Below are 10,064 nucleotides of genomic sequence, written 5' to 3'. Positions count from 1 at the left end.
ATATTTTTAAATCAAATAAAGTTCATAGCACACAATGTGAGACGTTGGTCGTTATTTTCCATTATCCAACAGCTTCAATTGTGATAACAATGAAAGATGGCTACTCAAATTTGCCGTTTTTGTTTATGTTAAAGGAGTTCAGGTGTTAAATGATCCAGAAATTTGGCAATAAAGCTGCACTAGAAAGATAAGCAACAATGAGAAAATAATATATATTTTATTGAAAACAGGGCTTTTGTTTGAGGTGGTGGTTACAGCTACAGTACACATCTTCAACTGGTGTCTCTTTATTTTGTTCAAATGTTTTCGGCCACTGTCTTGCTGGGGGATGAACATCTGACCAATTGACTAATTTGCTTCCAAATATTCTTCAATGAAGGCTTTGAAAGTAAATTACTGTAGTTGCAGCATCTGTAGAATATGCTGTCTTATATCTTCAAAGGTTTAAGCATCTTTATCAAGTAAGTTTTGTGTTTTATTAATTATATTTCAGCTTTTGGTGATCTACACATCTTTTATTGATTTGTGTTGTTTAAATCCTGCAATAGTAAATAGAACAATACTATTTATGTCGCTGTTTGAGAAGAACATGAATTTATTTTGCAGCAAAGTGTTTTTCTTTGTGCAAAACCTTGTTAGCTGTTTAAATATCCAGAATCGGTATTTCCTTTTCTTTTTTTAAAGAAAAGGAATTAACTATCATAAAGCGGATGAATTTTATTATTTTGACTACCCTCAGTGTCCATAGTGTTCTTACTGGTTAATGAATTACAGAGTACATTTATAGAGTGTGAACAATATATTTTTATGATTTAATCTGAAGTAAAACATGTTTATTTTAGTTTTGCATATTTTGCTGACAGTACAAGTGAAGAATTATAAAATGTCATAAAATTCCTACATCTTACAAAACAATAAAGTTAAAAAAAACTAATTAAGATAAAGTGCAGGGCTTAAAAATTTTGTTGTGATATCAAAAAAATAGTGCATGTCGGTGGAATAATTACAGCTGCTGGTGTGTCAGAGTTTTTCTGTAGCTAGTTTATGTTTTGTTGAATCTATGTGGATTTATGTTTGACGCCATATTACAGCGTTTAAATATCTGGTGGAATTTGTCGGTTAAATCATTTCCGTTTGTCATTTCTATCAACGAATCCTCCTCTATGGAAAACTGCTGTGCCATCCGTTTTGTTTCTCACAACAGAAGGGGGAATGGAAAAGAGGAAAGAGGAATGGAAAAACCAAAGGAATAAGGACTATTGCCCACTTTTCAGATAAAAATGGAAACTGTTTCTGTTTTTTACAATTTGGGGAGTTTTCCCACAACATTTCAAGTATATTTCACAATTAAGAGTATAATAAAATGAACAAATCTATGCACACCTCTGTGAAATTGATGCCTAAAAACAACATCTCCCCATTTCTGAGACAGATCTGCATCTCTGTGATACTAAATGTATGAACAAATTTAAGAAATATTTTTTCAGACATTTTTCTTTCAAACTCCCAAAATAAGAATATATTTGTTAAAGGAATTTAAAAAGGATGAGGTTGTAAAATTTTGAACAATGTATATCAAACTTTAATGATTTTTTAAAAATTATTATTTATTTAATTTATCAAATCCCAAACCAAACCTATCGAACTACAAAGAAAAGAATTAAGAAACAAATTAAATGAAAAAACGTAATAGTTGCAGGTTTAGTGGGACAGTAATAGAGAATTTGGATCACCTGTTTTTTCAGTGCAAGTCCCTGCTATTGTTCTATAACCAGTTTCAAACTTGTTGAGTTGAACGAGGAGTTGACACGTCCAACAACACTGTTCCAGATAACGGAGGACGTTTGGGCCAAACTTGGCCCATATCTGCAGTTTTCTTTGGACCACATGTGACTTTGACTGACAGCACTGATGCCTTCTGAGTGTGACCGCCTGAAGTCAACCACATAGCCAGCAGACACGCCATATCACATGTCAAAACTAACTTTTGAAATCTGGACCACCTTTGAATCACACAATACAAGCCAAAACTCACATGTGGGCCAGTTCATGAACTTTGGCACACATCTTGCCCCTTGTCATGTTCTGGATGTTCTGGGTCTCTGGAAAGCGTCTAGAGACATCTGTTGTATTAGACGCTATACAAATAAAATTGAATTGAATTGTCGCAACTGGCAGTGCAATAATATAATTGAATCATGAGTACTTTGTATTGTATTTATATTGTTTACAATTGTAATTCTCCAAGTTTAAAGGAAATAGCACAATCGTATTTATTCACTTATTCCTATTTCATCAGTAATGTAATATTTTATATTTATTTGAATGCATGTTTTTGGACTATAGTTACCAAGCCCTGAAAAGGAATGATCCTTTCCCAAAATATTTTCCTGTAAGAGGCTTTGATAGCATTTATATTTTCTTTACTTTTGTCCGCCATAGATAGATAGATAGATAGATAGATAGATAGATAGATAGATAGATAGATAGATAGATAGATAGATAGATAGATAGATAGATAGATAGATAGATAGATAGATAGATAATATAGCACTTTCCTTTTCCTTTCAGGGAGTTTTCTCTCTGCTGCCCCCTGCTGTTTAAAGCATGCAGATGAATGCGATTCTTGTGACAATTCATCATTTAATTTGTGCATTTTACACATTTTACACATAAAATTGCGTACAAGTAGTAGAACAGCTATTAAAAACTGCTATATACTATAAAAGTCCAACTGAGAGAAGACTTTCACTGCCCGGATTATCTTTAGAGCGTTTGGTAGTCACATGAAACACTCCTGGTTGGCCAACAATAAAACCCAACACGTGCTTCCGCGTTGGGAGACTCCCACATTTCCTCCTCCGTCTGTTGTGTTTCTCTCTGTCAAACCCGAAATCAGCTCCCAGTTAAATCCCGTTCCTTAAAACTGAAAGATGAGCCCGCTGTGTAACTGCTGCAACGCGCAGATCGACAAACTCAACCAGCAGGTTTCTGTGATGCGAAAAGAAATCAAGAATCTGAGGTATACGCTTATCGCCAGTGACGAAATTCACATAGAGAGCTGTAAATAACCCGTGACATGTGAATGTTTACACAGACAGATGCTGGACAGCGGTGCCAGAGCTCATCGCAAACATCTGGCCTCCGTCCAGGCTGCTGTGTCAAAGATCAGCTTGTGTGAAGCCGGTAAAGCTGCAACACCTCCACCATCACTGCAGGCTGCACTAGAGCAAGGTGAGGATCACCCATACAGTATCTGTCAAGTTTGGGATTTAAAAGTTCATTCATTTTGCCTTAACCAGAGGTGTATTCACATTCATTACTCAGGTAGAAGTATAGATACTAGAGTTTAAAAACACTCCTGTAGAAGTTGAAGTATCAACTCAAGTTTTTTACTCAAGTAAAAGTATAAAAGTACTGGTTTAAAAACTACTTAAAGTATAAAAGTAAAAGTAATGTAAGGGGGGAAAAAGCCATTAAGGACAAAAGCCATTGAAAATGAATGCATCTTAGTATAATGCAAATATATTAAATTACCATATATGTGTACTATTGAGCATTAACATGTGTTTCAAAGAGCAGGAGATATGATGACTAGTTGCCTATAAGTATTGTAATGGTGCAAAAAGTCAAACTTCAGAGGCATGTTATCATTTATCCTAATGTTTATTGGAATGTACATCCAAGTTTAGTTGCAGGAATCTGAGGGCAACGGATGTAAGAACAAAACTGGACAAGAACATCTGTGCCACAACCAAATTTTTTTTTAAAGGCCGAAATGAAATAAAGTAACAAGGCTGTTTTTTTAAAATGTAAGGAGTAAAAAGTACAGATAATTGCGTGAAAATTTAAGGAGTAAAAGTAAAAAGTCGTCTGAAAAATAATTACTCCAGTGAAGTATAGATAACCAAAATTTCTACTTAAGTAAGGTAACGAAGTATTTTTACTTCGTTACTTGACACCTCTGTATTTTATTGTGTTGCAGTCTGGGGCAACACATATCCAACAAATATGAATCCTTTATTTTTACTACAGAAAAGAGCACTTAGAGTTATTTATAATACGCATTACAGAGAACACACCAACAGATTATTTATTGAATGAAGATTACTGAAACTCGATGATTTGGTTAAGTTACAGACACTCACAATCATGTGCACAGCTAAATGTAAAGCATTACCAGGAAATTTACAATACATGTTTACTTTCAGTTCAATCTACTTGCCCGAGCAACTTTAAAGCAGAGATGAGTGTTTCTGTTGTTGGAATTAAGTTTCATTACATGATGATTTAAAGGGCTGTATAAACATATTTCAGTTGAAAAAAAAACATAGCAATGTATCGATGAAATAGTTAAGATTTATAATATATGCGTATGGAGACAGACAATCTATCTTTGATTTTTTTGTTTTTGTTTCTTTGTGATGTTAACTGAGTAATTGTAATTGTGCAGACCATCTGTTATTATAGTTCAATTTTGTTTTGAGAGAGGGGCAGGTAATAAGATTTTCTTCTTCCTGCTCCTTTCTGGTTATGGAATATGCTTTAGTTGATGATTGTGTTGTTGTTATTTTACTTGTTTGTTTTTTGTTTTTTTCTGTTTGCATATTTCCATGATTGGAATAAATAAAAAATTAAATGAAATGAAAAATAAGGGACATTTTCCACCAGCCCAACCGAGGTCCAGTATCTTACATTTTAAGACAAGTTTACGAGAAATCTAAAATAACTACCTGTAAACCACTTACAAACTACAATTATGTGCTCAGAATCTGATAGGCTTTGGACATTCCTATGTGTGTAATTACTATAATATAGCCTAAATGAAAACACAAAAGTGAAATAAAGCACATTTTTTATGTTAAATATTTTGACTTTATATACACATTGATTGTCTTCAAATGAAACATTTACTTTTTTTTTTTACACTCACATTTTCTGTGCCTCCAGCTGTTGCTGCTGATGGTCCTTCGCTCACGAGTGAGAGACACTAAAAACACAGTTACAAATCTTTCAGTACGGTTAACTGAGCCCCGGCATGCTCCTCTTTAGGAAAGTAAATTCGCATTCCCATTTTTAGACATATTTACACAAAGTCTTCGCTTTTTGGGCAGAAATGTCTTCACTGGTTTCATCCACCCATCTCTAGGATTTGGTGCTGAGTTTGCTCCTGTTGTCGCCACTAACCTCGCGAGAACTGCCACCCAGGCTACAGCAGGTGGCAGTTCTCGCGAGGCTAGTGGCAATTCAGTTTGTAGTTTGAATTATTATATTATAAAACGGGAAATTTCAGGGAAAATACTGATACGGGAGGACGGTGGGAAGGAGGGGTAAAATACGGTAGTTTGACGGCCAAAACGGAAGACTTGACAGGTATGGTATCACCATCACACACCCAGCAAGCAAGAGTGAAGCTTGGAGTCTTTCATTACTACTTCTAAGTGTGTTCACCTAAAGATACCTATCAAGCACTGAGGACGGGTTAAATGCGTCTGTATCGTTAAATTAAACAAGTCTTTAATGTCACAAACAGAAAGCTGCATCCGAGCAATAAGTTACAACCCAAAATAATACTTTTGATTGTGTTGCGTTAAAGGAAACGTCCAGACGGTGCCGATTGGTTTCATTAGTTCCTGTTTTGCCGTGAAGAACGGGACTCCCAGACAGCCCACCATCTGTGGCCCCTCACGGGCAGAACTTCGAGTTCAGCAGAGCGTCTTCAACAACCCCGATCACGCCCTGGTGGGCCTTGAGCAGTACTCCCACGTCTGGTAAGGTCATATGTCCCTGTGCTGATCATCATCTTATCATCTCAAACGGTTGTTGGTTTGACATGTAGCCCTGTCATGATTGTGCTCTTATGCATCTATTATAGTGTCCTCTTACTAATAATTAATAATAATAGTGATACTAACATGGCCGCACATTTTAACGCAGAGGCTTTTAGAACATTTTAACTTGAGTACAAATCTTGTGGGCTTGATTTTAAACTTCTTAGGAAACAGGACACAGAGAGTCAGAGTTAATGGGTTTTTATCTGACAGAATGTGTTCCTCCACAGGCTCAGCACAAGGATGCATGCTCTCACACTTGTTATTCATCTTAAACACTAATATGTCAGAGCACTTTTAACAACCGCCTCATTCTAAAGTAGACAGATGACTCTGTGAGTCCCTGCAGGGAAATGAAAATGACCACGGCCCTGTTGTTGACAACTTTGTCAAGTGGTGTGAAGACTCATACTTACAGCTCAATCTGACAAAGACCAAAGACATGGCAATTGATTTCAGGAAGAATGCCAAAACACCTGAACCTGTTATGATTAAGGGACAAGTCATTAAACAAGTACAGTCCTATAAATATCTGGGGACAATCATTGACTCTACCTTAAAATTTAAAGAGAACTGCAAAGCTGTGAGCAGGAAGGGACACCAGCGGCCGTTCTGTCTGAGGAAGTTGTCCCATTTCCACATAGATAGGACCATGATGACACTTTTTTATCATGCTTTTATTGAATCTGTTTTAACTTTTTCATTAGCATCATGGTTCGGAAACCGGCACCTAAAAGAAAGGAGCTCACTCAACCAGATCATTAAATGGTCAGGTCGGCTGATTGGGGAAACACAGCTGGGCCTGGAGTCGCTGTACGCTAAACAGTTGCAGCGGCTCGCCAGCTCCATCCCCAATGAGGCCTCCCATGTGAGTTCCAGCTACTGCCCCCAGGACGCAGATTCATAGTCTCCAGAAAAAGGACCACACGCTACAGGAACAGCTTCATCCCTGCTGCTGTCTCTCTTTTAAACAAATCTTAACGCATTTCATTTATTGCTGAGCTTTATCCTGCTTTTAACTTATTTATTTCTATTTATTAGAAACCCTGACCTTGGTTTTTTACTTACTTACTTACTTACTTACTTACGCCTACTACCCCTTCTGGGGCATAGGCCGTCAACAACCGTTTTTTCCAGTTGGGTCCAGTTCATCTTCATGGTGTTGGTGTCCGCCTCCAGTTCTCTGCGCCAGGTGTTTCTTGGGCGACCCCTTTTCCGCTTTCCCTGTGGGTTCTATTTAAGGGCTTGTCTTATGATGGAATTTGTGGGCTTTCGCAGGGCATGGCCTATCCAGCGCCATCAGCGTTTCTTAATTTCTTCTTCCGCAGGCAGCTGGTTTGTTCTCCCCCAGAGTTCAGTGTTGCTGATGGTTTCTGGCCATCGGATGTGGAGGATCTTCCTTAGGCAGCTGTTAATAAAGCTGTTAATAAAGTTAATAAAGACTCTGTATAGGAGTACTGCCTTGACATTGGTGTTAAAGAATCTGACTTTGGTACCTTGGTTTTTACCTCTAGTTATTGTTCTTTGCCTTGTGGGCAACATCTACTTTTATCCTGCTCAGTGAGCATTGTGTCCTGTGTCCTTTAATGACTGTAAAGATTGTGTGAGAGATGCCCTGTACTACTGCAAAACAAAACTACCTACGGGTATTAATAAAGTCAACTTGAACTTGAAATGTAAAGTTTCTTAATTTTTTTTTTACACATGTAAGTAAAGATGATTATGCTGAAAGTTTGTAATCAGGTCAAATAATAGTGATTGGATTTTTATTAAACAATAGCGACTCCTGATACACTCAACCTAAACTTTCAAGAGTAACATTTTTAGTTTTCATGCAGATTTTTTATTTTTGTATTTATGTACTTTTACATGTGTAACATTAGTATCTGAAGCCATTTGACACTTGTAAGATGAGGAGTTTCTTTTTTTAATTTTCATACTTTTCCTGCTGTATTCCAGTTGTCCACTTCTTTATCATCTTCCTTTGTTTTTTCTGCAGGATAATTTTTCTCTTTCACAAAAATGGGCACCTGAGCTACAAAGCCAAAGTGAAGCCTCCCAGACTGAATGGTCAGAGAGTCGGCGTGTACTCGACGCGCAGTCCACACAGGCCAAATGCCCTGGGCCTAACGCTGGCCAAGCTGGACAAAATTAAAGGTGAGTGCCAATAAAGGTTCATCATGTAACGTTTTGCATTTTGACTTAGGTTCTTAAGTTATCTTAAACTTTTCCAACAGTTTTCAAGTCCTGGAAAAAAAACAACAATTTAGTCTGTGTAATTATATTTTGCTAAACTGGATTAACTGGATGCTTTTTTTATTTAGCAATGAACGTAAACTGTGATTTCCCTGATTCAACACTAGAGGGGGCTCTTCATGTGGACGGTTCTTACAAACACTTGAACGCAACTGCATTTAAAGACAAAACGTACAAGACATTAAATCAAAGCCATTAACCCCCCCCATTACAACTTGTAAGATTAAGGATATAAATACATCCTGGATGAGGTTCATTTTGAAGTGAAGGGGTGGGTCACATTCCTCTGCACAGCATGCACCTCTTGAAATGGATGCCAAAGCTGTGTACAACCCACTTCTGAGATGCAGCAAATGCAGCATGATGGAAATCTGACTGGAGATAAAGATGAGGAGGTTCAATAATTCTACTCCAGTCTAGATCTGTGAGAAACCTGCATATCTAAACCCACCGACTGGCCCTTGACTGGTCATGATGACCAGTTTGCGATTACAGTTGTTACAGTTTTTTATTACTCACACGCCTCCTGTGATGTGTATAATATCTGAAAGGGATTCAGTGTAAATTGAATTGTAAGATGAGGAGTTTCTTTTTTTTTTTTTGTACTTTTCCTGCTGTATTCCAGTTGTCCACTTTTAACTATCTTGTCAGTGTTATTGATCTGCTGTAAGATGCTGAGATTCAAAGCCTCGAGTGGATTTCTTTATTTTCTAGGTGACACACTTCATCTGTCAGACATCGACATGATTGCTGGGACGCCGGTCCTGGACATCAAACCATATATTCCAGAGTACGATTCCCCCGACTCCAGGAAGAGTCTGGAAACACAACGGGACGACTCAAACGCAGATCAGGCTGATGCAGCTGCACCACTGAACAAGGAGACGAGGATCTTAAACCATGAAGAAGACTTGGATACAGATTTAGAGTTTAATAATAAAACAATAGATGAAGAGGAGGATGGAGGGACGAAAGACAGTCCTGATCATGATGTTTCTTTAACAGAGTCATCTAAAGTCAGAGATCAGTTGTTTTTGCCCAAAGTTCTCAGCGATGTGCTTGAGGATATTGAGACTTTTGTCAACCGAGAAAACATTTTACAGCCATGTTGTGAGAAAGAGAGTCAAATTTCTGCCTCTGGAAGAACAAAACCATCAGCGTCAACCATGGATGTCCCACGCTATGGCGAGGAAGCTTACACAGCTATCGCTGGATGGATCAGAGAGCCTCCTGTTGCCAATCTGGATGTACGCTTCACCCCTCACGCTGAGAGGCAATTGGCAGAATTCCTCCCTGCAGACCAGTCAGGTAAGACGGTTTGTAAAAAGGATGATCTGTTCCTCCCCCGCAGGGGTGTGTTTTTATGTTAGACTGGAAAATAGTTACATAACAGTGTGAGTGACAAACTAAAACTCTGTTTCTGACCCAGGACCCTCTGACAGCGACAGACCCAGGTTTAGGTTTCTGCGGAGTGCAGACGAGGCGACTGCTGCCATCAGGGGGGTCCTGTCAGCCGACCCCAGATCAGTGTACAGGAGGACCCGCTGCAAGGACAGACTCTTCTTCTTTGCTCTTGACACAGCTGACGTCACGTGCTGGTTTGGACAAGGTTTTGCTGAGGTACTTCAGGTCCGACCTGTTGAACGCCATTTTCCCTCAGTGTGACAGTTTTAGTGGAGACGTTGTAGTTGAACAGAGGTACAAAAACACCCTGTCAGATATAGATCACTCTTAATATTTTTGTCTAATTTCTGTGAAATCTTGTTTTAGAATCTGACAAGATGAAACCCATGTATCTTTGTAATGTTAATCAAATAAATGTTTTAGAACAAATTGTGTTTTTATTCTCTTTTTGACCTTGTGTACGTGTTGACTAAAACTTTTAATGGATAATGAAACATAATGGATAATATTTTTTGTGTGATACATATGATAAAAAGAACATTTTTACCATTGTTATACATTTTCATTGTGTAT

General features: G+C 37.9%; 1 protein-coding gene across 1 annotated transcript; it reads left to right on the top strand.

Moving 5' to 3' along the window:
• The first annotated feature begins 2,874 nt into the window (after window positions 1–2,874).
• trmo (tRNA methyltransferase O) lies at window positions 2,875–9,907 on the top strand. The gene is made up of 6 exons (XM_061730613.1): window positions 2,875–3,022; window positions 3,098–3,234; window positions 5,597–5,771; window positions 7,831–7,988; window positions 8,802–9,395; window positions 9,517–9,907. Exons 1-6 carry the CDS (start codon window positions 2,934–2,936, stop codon window positions 9,750–9,752), a joined length of 1,389 nt encoding a protein of 462 aa, XP_061586597.1. The 5' UTR covers window positions 2,875–2,933; the 3' UTR covers window positions 9,753–9,907.
• The last annotated feature ends 157 nt before the right edge of the window (window positions 9,908–10,064 follow it).

This window comes from Cololabis saira, chromosome 1, assembly GCF_033807715.1.
Source record: "Cololabis saira isolate AMF1-May2022 chromosome 1, fColSai1.1, whole genome shotgun sequence".
Classification (NCBI taxonomy): domain Eukaryota; kingdom Metazoa; phylum Chordata; class Actinopteri; order Beloniformes; family Belonidae; genus Cololabis; species Cololabis saira.
This window is presented reverse-complemented; position numbering and strand designations above follow the sequence as displayed.